Genomic DNA, 11,479 nt, shown 5'->3' with positions numbered 1-11,479 from the left:
GGAGAGCTATCATTTTAGTCTAGAAATGGTTATTTAAATTTAACAGTAAACAGTAATTTACATCATCAAAGTGGCTGGAAATGATGTGTAATTTTCTTCTATTTATCATCATCATTCAAAACTGCAAAAGAGGTGCACTTCAGTAAGGCACTTAATACCCAACTGGTCTAGTAGAGTTGCACAGTGGTTAACAGAAGCAGACTGAGGCACAAGCTGCAGCGTTGAGGTGTGAATTTGTGTAAGTTGCATGAAGATGACGCAGGGACACAGTGAAAAAAAGAGCGTGCAGAAACAACCAATTGTCTTGTGTGAAATCAATGTGAACTATTCTGAGTTGCAAAAAGCTTTACTAATTAAAAATGTTCATTGTGTTGTTATGACCACACAAAATAAAACAAGAAAACTGACAAACACAAAACAAAGACTCACTTCTTTATTTCCATAAATCTAAAAATGACACATCAAACAGTATTATCAAAAAGCTTCTTCAAGTTTTCAGCAATCTGATGAGTTTGGTGACATAAAGTCTTTCACAGGCACAGTGGGTTTTCACACTGTTACCACGTACACTTAACAACAACAACAGTTTAATTTCAAGTTCTTCTTTCCCTGAACAGAGAGGGTCATTTAGACAACAGTCTTTAGGTTTGGTCTCTTGGCAGAGCTTTACTTTCACCAAATGAAAACCAGCGACTGAGGCCTGGTACAGCTGTCAATCAGAAAGCTTGAACAAAATGTGCAGTAGTGTGTATGTTTGGACATGTGTTTCTACATCTCCTAACAACTAACATTGCTCTTGTTGCACTCTCGCCCATTTAGTGTTGTGTAAAAAGTTATATAAGATGTAAAACTTTTTGTGACTTCAATTAGTGTGAATACAAAATCAGTTAACAAGCTACAGTATATATCTCACTCCTGTACATCTACATATATGGCTTCGTGAGTGGTAAAGGCCATGGATACAACTATTTACAAGTATATATCCACAATGTGGCCATACATTATGAAATCAGTACTTTCAGTCTGATAGACATCAAGTTAGATGAGGATGGTACCATTTTTAAAATAAAAAAAAAAAAAACGTCCACAATTACAATTATTGTATGGTTGGTTGAGTGGTAGGATCAATTTAAGAAAGCACATAAGGCAACCACAATATAAAGTTATGCGATACCAGGAGCCAGTTAGAGGTTCATGTTGCTTACATTTAGGTGGAGATGTGTCTGCAACAAGTAACAGTGCTGCCTGATCGGTGCCATTTAAAGGTCAGACTTTATGGCATTTTGAGAACCTATTCTTTCAACTTGCAAAACAGTTTCACTGCTGATTTGTGTCCATGTTGCTCTTCCCAGAGGTTAATTCAACCTTGCTCCGGTGTCTGAACACATCAGGACAGTATTCAGGTGAGACCAACAGGTTGTTTAAGAGCTGGCTGATACTCAGACACATAGGCCAGTCCATCAGTGGAGTATACGGTGGAGGTATCTCTCTGGGTCAGTCTCTCCTCCTCTCCTCAGTCCTGAGCTGGCTCTAAGTGGTCTCTCAGATGTCCCTGCGGGGCTGTGGTTCTCAGTTTGTACCACTGTGGCCCCTGTACTTCTTCCTGTTGTCCCTGCAGCGGGTTGTTGGCGTGGCTCGGGACTGCTGTGTACTCCTGCCTCAGAATCTTTCTCTGCTCCTGCATCCTTACCCTGGCTTCTTGGTGAACTCTCCCCAATCCTGCACAACAATGATCAGTTTTGTTGAAACGTTATAGAAACAAAGTGATTAATGTTGAATATTGTGAATGCACTGTATATGAAATCTGTTGGCATGTTAGCAGTGTTCCTACCTGAGGTGATTGAAGGCGCGTAGCCAGTGTGACCCCAGAGCATCTCTCCCATTAGTCCTCAGCCCTCTCCGGTGACCTCGGGCCCTCAGTCCAATTAAGGCCTGAGCCAGCTCGGCTTCATCCCGATGCCCCCAAACCAGCTGGGCCCTCTGCTCCGCATCCTGGTCCCCTGCTGCCCTGAACAGTCTCTGCAGCTGCCACAGGTTCATGTCACTGAAAATGTTCCCTGAGCCAGCCTTCCTACTCCTCCTCTCAGCCAGCCGCCACAGCGAGGAAGGGCCTGCCACCATGGAGGAAGGTGGGGAGGCAGATTTGGCATCCATCCGGAGAAATACGGGAAAAGGTGGCATACAAAAACTCTAATCTGTAGAAAAGGATGCAAGAGATGCAGCTCATCATGGTGTGTTCACCAAGTGAAATATGCTGATTCATCATTGATATTTAAATGCAAAAGAAAAAACAAAAACAACAGAAGACAACATAGGGTATAAAGCACAGCACAGACAGGCTGCGTCACAACACCTATGGACACCTGTCACAGTGAAACCCTGCCGGTCAGCTGCAAGTCTCCCGCTCTGATTCTTTAATCCTACTTTAGGAAGTGATTGATGAGCTGCGCTTTAAAGCCCATTAAAGTGCAGATGGTAACTTGATCTCTCTTTTCTCACATATGCTTTTAAGTGGGACACAAACACAGGTATAACCTGAGTGGCCAAGGTCACTGCTGCATGTGGGTCAGCAGCCTTCCCATTGAAACGACTATGTTTTGATTGGAAAAATATAATCTTAAATAAACTTTGTAACTTTCTGGAGCGGTTTCACCAGCACATCAGGAAAGAGTTAAGATCATCTTGCCAAACCTACTATTTCCAGGTAAAGATAAAGTTTCTTTTTTTTTTTTTTTTTTTTTTTTTTTTTTATTTAAACTTCATTCTGCAGGATCTCCCTGCCCACAGAGGTCCAAATCCCTTACTTTCCTTTCCTTCATTTAGTCCTGTTCTGAATGTCTCATAACCGCTCTGCAGACACCAGTGTGATGATAATATCTGATTTTTAAAAAAAAATCTTTTTACAGGATAGATCTATTCAGGAACATGAGGAAAAACAACACACTCATCACAATCCACCTATCAGCTATAATTCACACTGTCAAGCACATAACTTTTAAACAACAAGTGGGTTATTTTGTTCTCATAGACTATAATCAATATGGGACGCAGCTCAAAAACGCATGTACTCGCCTATTTCTTTGCAGTAGAAGTAGGTTAACATAGACTAACGTCACGGCCGTCTCCTGTAGCCTATTCCCCTCCTACTGGTGTCATGACAGTGTGCAGTTTGCTGTTTGCACAACAAACTGTTACGGCTCATTGGTGCACAGGTACCGCGTCCCTTGCAAAACAAAGAAACGGGAAGTATGAATCATCTTTGAAATATTCCTGGTTTTGCCATAGTAGACAAAATGCGATGCAACGATTGAACAACTTAAGCGTCCTGCTGTCTACTCTGCAGGGTTTCATTACGCTGTGGGGAACAAAGGCGATAAACAGGAATCCCGTGAGGGTCATATGAAGAGGAAAGAAAGGACCACTGCTCACCGGAGGATCAACTGGTGGTGTATCCAGCGCACTCGGCTCCTATCGCATCGCTGCTCCTCTCCAAACAAAACAGCTGCCACGAAGGCCGAAGTGCAGAAAAGCGGTGCGTTTACCCAGCCTCACCTGCAGCGCATTTCTGTCCTTGAGCCGACTACCGATCATAAATCAAGAGGAGGGGGGAGGAGGGGGGGGGGGGGGTCGTCGAGTGACCAATGAAAATAGAGCGATCGTCTGTTCCCTCCCTCATCCAAGGTGAAAAGAGCTTTATTTCGACCAATCACGGCTGCGGGGCGGGGCGCGGGCGGGACGGCCACGTAGGGCGTGTGCGCTGAAACCCATTGACGTCAATGAGGCTGGCAGGAGCTGAGCGCGTCTGTCAGTTGTGTGTGAGGGAAGTCACATGTGAGCATCCTGCGCTGAAACACGCAAACAGGATGACGCATGGACTCCAAAACATCAGAGCCAGGGCCTGGACGGACGGACCTTTTCAGACTATTAGGACGCAGCCTCACAGTGCTCCTTTGTTGTGCTTTGTTTCCAGCGGAATGGTGGGGAAAATATTCTGGATCTGGCTTGAGTCAATGAAACAAAAATAAAAATGCAGCCCACATGAGGCAGAAGGAGGTCTGAAAGTCAAAGTTGTCTTTGCCCAAATCTTATTCACGCCGTCTTTGCACACTTTTTTTTATTAATATTAATATTATTATTTATTTATTTATTAAATATACATCAGTTTCATAAAACCTTCTACAGCCACTTCCCTCAGAAAAGACAGAAGGAGGAAGGTCATACACCCCAGGGGAAACCACACCATTGGGAAACACAGCAGATGAGTGGACATGGATGAATTCATCAGTCCAGCAGAGGAGGAGCAGGCTTTGAATTACAGGCCGCCCCCTCTCAATCTCCCAGCCCCCCAGCACAGATTCAACAGAGGAAACGGAAAAGACGAAACATTCAAGAAGGTTTTTCATTTCAAAACCCCGGGGCTGTGGAAAGAACAGAGAGTTCGTTTTTTTTAAACGCCTGAACTTGTCCACTTTTGGCTTCACTGTTAGACCGTAAACCCGCCCTTCCGCCCCGTTATTTCCACTTTCTGACCATATTTTCCCCAGCTGTATGCAGCTGGCAGAAAGCACCCGCCCTGTTCGGGGGGAAAAAGGGACCGAGAGTGACCGGAGGAGAGAGATGGCACCCCAACCTCCCCAGCCGCAGGTGAGGAAGAACACCCTGAAGTTCCTCAAGAGTTTCCTGGGAATCATCCGGATCCTGCAGATCGTGTTCGGGGCTGGGCTGTGGGTCACCATCGCCGCCAACAAATACGACGGGCCCATCCACTTCGTCCTGTTCGTCGCTGTCCTCTTCTGGCTCCTCACCCTGGCCCTTTTCTTTCTCACACTTCTGGACAAGCAGGACCTCGTCCCGCTGCTGGGAGGGGAGCGCTGGTTGTCCACCAACCTGGCGCACGACGTGGCCGCCGCCGTGCTCTACCTGCCGGCCATAGGTGTCATGATCTACAAGACGGATCGCAACTCGTTCTGCAACCTGGAGCAGTACAAGCACTTCTGTCCGTACAAGGTGTACCTGACGGCCGCCGTGTTCGCCTGCCTCTGCTGCATATCTTATCTCCTGTCGGTTATTTATGGGGCGTGCAGGAAGTGCCGAGGCGAGAAAACTGTCATCTGATGAGACTGAAGAGGGTGGGGGGGGTGGCTACAAGGAGGATGGCAGGGAGGGAGGGGGGTCCACAGCAAGATGAGGAATAGTTAACTTCACTGTAATTTAACTCAACAGCTACTCTAATCACAGGTTCTCTTTTGTCTCCCCACACCAAGCTTTCTGCCTCGGTGGTGAGACAGAACCATCTAAATCACTCTGTGGCCTTATAGTCAGTGCATTTAAGGGTTGCTGACATGAAAGCATCCCAGAGGCCTGTGGCTTCCCAGGATTGGAAATGTGTTAGGGAGGCAAAGTGGTTAAGGCCGTGCTTCCAAGTTTATTATTATTATTTTTGTCTAGTAATTTAATGTAATGTTCCTGTCGGGACTTATTGTAGTGGGTACACACTCAGTTTACAATACAATGCCTTAACATATGTTTTGTAGATTTGTGTAGGTACTAGCTAACTATCCATCTAAAACCTCTCATAGGATTAGTACGGTTGTTTTCACAAGGGATTATTTTCATTCTCCTTTTAAAGTATATATTTTTATGTGTTTACATGTTTTTGTATGACAGCAAACTTTACTGAACAGTTACTTAAGCGTGATGGACCAAAACACTTGCGGATATCCTTTTGACCAGCTCTGTTTTTGTTTTGTCTGACTCAAAGATTGCATACACTTTTATCAATGGCTTCTGTCAGGATGCTGTATACTCAACAAGGTTGCGACAACAACAACCTAACAATATGGATGTTACTGGTGCTAAAGTGTGTATGCTGAACAAAAAATATTCCCTAAGTGTTCATTATGTAAAGCCAAAGAGCAAAAAGAGCAAGAATAAAGACCAGTGAGTGAGAGCCAATGAGGTGTTTCTTTGGTTATAATCATTTTGTTCATGGAAGCGTTTAGACAAGTTGCTTGAGGGGTTTTGTTTTTTTTTTTCGTCAGATGCTTTTGTTAATTTTGTTTTAGTACTTTGGGTTAAATTTAGAGAAAGAGCTGAGCTGTGTGCACAAATTGGTGGCTTTTTTCAAATGAAACACAGATTTGGAGAGGCTAGCAACAGAAGCCCTCAGGAACTCCTGTTGGGAGATAAAAGCCTGAGCCAATCACCAGAGATCATTTATGAGCTAGGCCACTTAACCACATGAAAGACACAAATCCTTTAAATTATCCCTGTCTCTAACAGACACGCACACATGCACATGCTCAGACAATGTGTATGTATGTGCTGTACCATAGAGAATGTGTGTTGCATGAGCATTGTCCTACTTTTGGAAACATAACGAGTGTGTGTTTGATGTGTGTGTAATAATCTGGGAAGAGGCTTGTTCTTACCGGAACAGTCTGTTGGGGTTCTGGAGGTGGGCTAACGTTCAGCCAATGAAAACAAAGCCAAGCAGTTGAGGATGATTCAATGTCTCATCTATTTCCAGTCAGTATGCAGTTCTTAAGAACATACTGCAGACAAGTTGCTTTACCAGCACTCAAAGCTGCACAGTGACAACTGTTTGGTTGCCTAATACAGTCAGCAAGAAAGTACCATCTCTATGTGTGACTGGCTGTGTAAATCTCTAACAAATCTGGATTTATGCTTTGCACACTTGTTGCTGGCATGGGACAGGAATGTGGTGAGAAAGGCTGCAGATTACGGAACTCACGCATAAACACAAACGTTTCCTTTTTGGGGCATTGCTCGCTTCTTGTACACTTCCAATTGAATGTGATGAGTTATTCTTGGAAAGGAGTATTGGGGATAAAATGTTGCATTGTCACAGCTCCAGATTCATATTCAAGAATCAAAACCAAGGCAACAAAAATGCAGAGAGTTAGGGTTTAAAAGCAGCAGCAATACAACAAATTAAAGTGATATAAGTGGGAGGTTATAGGTGTAGAAAAAGAGCTGGGGAAAAAAACTTTTGCTTGCTTTCACGAATATCTGCTGTTACCTGATTCCTACAGGTATCCTTGACTGGTTTAGGGTTTGCATTTCAGAGGTAAAGTAACCCTAAAAATGGGACCATATAAAGGTTGAGACAGATCAGACAGCAAGCAGAGAAACTATAAAGTTCATTGACTAATTTCTATTTTTAAGTAGTTTATTCAGTTTGTGCTTCCATGTTAAATTATGCTGAAAAAACAGCTCTACAGTATGTTATCTTATTTCTATGCAGTGATGACAGGAAGGCTACAGCGTACATGTGTGTGTTGAGTGCAAGGTGACATCTGTGCCCAGAGTTACAGGAGTGGAAGGGTTAATGTTAACCAGCTGCAGCCCCAGCCCCAGGATATAAATCTAGCACTTCTAAAGGAGGAAAGGAGTCGTCCCCCCCCCCCCCCCCCCCCCCCCCCCCCCCCCCCCCCCCACACACACACACACACACACACACACACACTCCTATCCACCCTCTCTCCCCCTCTGAGATTTCCACTGAAGTGTTGTCCTGTCCACGTGTCGGTGTCTGCAGAAACACACAGCTGTATACTGCCAAACGGAGACAGTACACAACAGCCCTGTGTGCTGCATAAACAAAACACTGAATCCACAGCTCAATTTGATATTGAAAGTAACCATGGTGAATCATTTCAGTTTTGGAAGACGCACAACTATAGCATGTGCTGACAATTAGGACCAGAAAAGGATTCACCACATTTAACCTGAAAGTCTTTTTGAGCTGCCCACATTAACAGGCTCCTTATTATTATTATTATTGGGCACAGTTTATAGATTTCACGGCTCTTCAGATGGGCAGTTTTATGTCCGAACCCGCTTAAGATTTAATATCTAAATATCTGTGTCCAAATAAGAAACCCTTGCAATCACAGGTCTGGAATCTAATGTTACCTCCTAATAACATTAGAAGGGTGTGAGCACCACAAAAGTGAAGTTGCTGTGCTTTTTTCCAGCTACACAGACAGTAAAGAAAACTCAGACAACTTGGTATAATGAGGTATAGAGTCAGGTGGTTCTCTGGAGTGCCAACAGTGTAATATTTACTTTGGCTACTCAACCAAAGAGACATTTCCTGTATGTGCTCTCCCACCCGTCTGCAAGAGACTAACCATCCAATAGTCACCGTAACCCCTTAAAATGGTTTCTCTGGCCTTCCCTGAAAGCACATCATGCATAATATCGCCATGGACCGATGGCAGTTATCTGAAAAACTGACAAAGAGTTCCCTGCCCAAAGATCTTAAAGTGAGTTTCAAAGTCTAAAAGGATAAAAAATGACGTAATTGTGACTCATTGCTAATATTGAGGAATGACAAGAATGGCTTTTGTCCTTCTCAGCAAAAATTGAGACAATTTAGTGAAAAATAACTTTTTTTTCTTCATGGCTCTGTGTCCCAATATAGTTGTGTGGAGGACACAGTGTGAGCTGCAGGACATTACCAATTGAGCTGGTAGGGAGAACATATTTTGTTCAGATTTATTTTACAAGGCCAGATGGTTGCCATCAAAGGAAATCAGTTCAGGTCTTCTTGCTAAAATAAAATGCACAGATCTACTACTATACCCCACTTTGTTTCTTCAAGATTCATCTTTTTTTCCCAAATTTTATTATTATAAGATTTGATTCCATCATAGACTACAAAACATACATGACACACCCATTGAAATTTTCTCAAAAAAAAAAAAAAAAAAAAAAAAAAGGAAATGCTCTCTGAAGTTCCACCAGAAGCTAATATGAGCAGCCCAACTTAAAACAGTTTTTGTACAAGGGTTCGTCTTTGTGTTGTTCCTGTACTGAAACTCAGCAAGAAAACAGTGTTTGGAGAAACATGGGAATTTAGCTCTAAACAGACATTAACTTTGGAGGATATCCTCTAGGTTTGAATTTCTACTTAAACCTCCTAAGAGCTTCAGCTGAACTTTGGAACACGTTTTTAAACAGAACAAGGATTGTGGGTATTGTCTCCAATCTCTTACATTGTGTGAATGGCACTTTAATTTTAAAGTGAAGACAGAGTAAAGTAAAGACAGATTTGCAAAAATTGCTATCCTTTGTATTTGTGGGTATTTTGTATATGCTCAGCATTATTCAACAGGAAATTTCAATATTTGAAAAATACCCACACCTCCACTATTTTTTTAAACTTTTTTTTAAACTATGCACCCTCTTAACTTTCATCTCAGTAGCTTTATTTTCACAAGGCTTTCTCTCAGACCAGAGCCTGGTGTTACACGGAGTTTACTGAACCAGGTGTGTATACTTGGTTGGTTAGAGCTCACTCAGCCGTAGTTCATGACTGGAAGAGCTCAGTATTTCTTAGGGCAGAGCACTTCCACTGGAAATTACCCACCCAGAATTTGTGTGGCAAATTCCCACAGGAAGTGCCCTGTCCTTCCCTAGTGTGTCTGACTCTTTTCCTGCCAACAGTTCTCGTCTCCCATCTCATTTGGGAGGCCACATGTGACATGACAACACAGATAGACACACAAAGCAGCGCCCTGTTAACCACACTTTCATCAGATACTGCTGAGACGCACATTCCACTGCAGAGGAGAGGGAAAGAGGGGCAGGGAAAACAGATGGAGACTGACAGAACAAGTGAATGTGCAGGGGAAAAAAGCAAGAAGTGAGAGGGGAAGATGTGCAAAAATGCCTTACGTAAAGAGGAATTTGAGATTGACATTTCCTGTTTGTGTGTTCCAGGCGTGCAGGCCCTGTAGTTTGCTTCTGACATTTGCCGGTTTATAGTTTCCTAACATGGGGAGTGGGATTGCTGATTTCACATCTGCTACGGCAGCTTTTGCCCAGACGATACTTCTGAATGGGCACAGTGTTCATGTGTCGTGTGAAGGCAATGGCAGCCAGTGGTGAGAAATGATGATAGCTATTTATAGAGCCTTGAAAATACCACAGCTTCCTTCATTCTGCCAATCCTTAGCCAAGATGTTGAGAGTGTGTTACAGAGTGAATGAAAACAGAGGGGGAATGGTTTTTGGTCACTGGGTGGATGAATTCACTCATTTCCTGTCTGACATTTTATGACTCTTGACATTTACTTGCAGCTTAAGTTAGTGGCACCTTCGTCATTAATCACCTGTCATTTTTCCTTCACCAAAACAAGATCTTAAAGAGGGAATTAGAAGTGACGAGTAATCCCCATGACTGAAATCCACAGTGAGGCACTCTCAAGAAGGAAAACTCTTTACGAATGTTGCATCTTTAGTGAAGTGTAAGCGGACACATACTGGGAAGTAAAACAAACATTCTTTCCAAATGTGGATCATGGAGTTCTTGATAATAGCTCACAAGGCTCTGAACTGATTTCCAGCAACAGTGCTGGGTTTTAGTATTTAACCCAGAATGCTGAATTGTTTATTTGACCTATTGCTGGGTTACATAGAACCCATACACTGGGATATTTCCTGTGTCATTACCGTGATACACTTATAATAATAATTCTAATAATAATAATTCATTCAACAATTATTATTGTTGTGTGATTTATAATAAATTCCCATAATCATGCAAGCAAACATTGTAAAAAAAAAAATTAATAAAAAAAAAGAGGCCACTGTAACTCTGCATTTAATGACATTTTACTATTTTTCTGCCAAAATGACTTCATGAGTACACATGTACATAATAAACAATACATTGCATGCTAGAGAGTGTGTAATTGATGTCAAACATGAAGAGAGCCTTGAAACAAACATCTACAGCCGCCAGAGAGGAGTGGATTCCTCATTTATGGGTTTCGTTTTACATTCACAGTTTGTTATTTTTTTGCTGTCAAACATTCTGGGTCTCAATTACCTTCATAGTTATTAAGCATATCAAGCAGTGCAAACATTTACCCTTCCTGAAGTTGAAAACCTAAAGCTAAAACTCACAGGCTGCATGTCATTAAATGACCTCTAGGACTCAGCGGTGGGTCTGAAGACGTTTCCTTCTCCCTTGTAGACGGATGTGGGAAGCAGAGTTGGCAGGAGCTACAGGGCTCTCTCACCTTCAGCAACTAAAGATAATAGCGTAATACATATTATTGAATTAACATTTTAATTGTATGCTATATACGACGGTTGAGACTTCTGAAGCAGTATTTCTGACTTTTCTGCCCTGGTCTTAATTGGTACCTGTAAGTTGTTGATTGTGTAGTCTATTATAAGGACAGGCAATGCTTCTTACAATGGACTACAAAGTGGTATATTTTATGCTGAGCAAGACAATATGCAAGAGAGACATTTCAGCTTTTTTTTTAAATTCTATCATGGTAAAGGGCCTGACAATGAATACCCATGTGCCAGATTATTAAATTAATGAGGACTGCCTTTGTTTGCCAACTTTACAAATGCTGTTTCAAGGCACAGCAACAGAGATGGGGGCAGACAGAGCAAGGAGAGGAAAGCAGAGAGGCAGAGGAGACATAACCTGT

At 42.6% G+C, this 11,479-nt stretch overlaps 2 protein-coding genes across 3 annotated transcripts; one reads left to right on the top strand and one right to left on the bottom strand.

The window, feature by feature from the left end:
- Positions 1-418: 418 nt before the first annotated feature.
- On the bottom strand, positions 419-3,591 carry LOC139622909 (arginine vasopressin-induced protein 1-like). 2 transcript variants are annotated; one of them, XM_071480622.1, is made up of 4 exons: positions 3,430-3,580; positions 3,073-3,223; positions 1,832-2,195; positions 419-1,719 (listed from the first exon to the last, which is right to left on the bottom strand). In XM_071480622.1, the coding sequence occupies exons 3-4, from the start codon at positions 2,179-2,181 to the stop codon at positions 1,461-1,463; spliced, it is 609 nt and encodes a 202-aa protein (XP_071336723.1). In that variant the 5' UTR covers positions 2,182-2,195; positions 3,073-3,223; positions 3,430-3,580; the 3' UTR covers positions 419-1,460. The 2 variants fall into 2 exon arrangements, with proteins under 2 accessions (XP_071336723.1, XP_071336724.1); XM_071480623.1 differs by lacking the exon at positions 3,073-3,223 and having other exon boundaries at positions 3,430-3,591.
- A 162-nt stretch (positions 3,592-3,753) lies between these two features.
- Positions 3,754-5,950, top strand: marveld1 (MARVEL domain containing 1). The gene has a single exon (XM_071480624.1). The coding sequence runs from the start codon at positions 4,549-4,551 to the stop codon at positions 5,113-5,115; it is 567 nt and encodes a 188-aa protein (XP_071336725.1). The 5' UTR covers positions 3,754-4,548; the 3' UTR covers positions 5,116-5,950.
- The last annotated feature ends 5,529 nt before the right edge of the window (positions 5,951-11,479 follow it).

Source organism: Trachinotus anak, unplaced genomic scaffold (assembly GCF_046630095.1).
Source record: "Trachinotus anak isolate AG129_WGS33_773 ecotype Australia unplaced genomic scaffold, CSIRO_AGI_Tana_v1 ptg000007l, whole genome shotgun sequence".
Lineage (NCBI taxonomy): Eukaryota > Metazoa > Chordata > Actinopteri > Carangiformes > Carangidae > Trachinotus > Trachinotus anak.
Note: the sequence above shows the minus strand (reverse complement) of the source record. Positions and strands in the feature narration are given on the sequence as shown.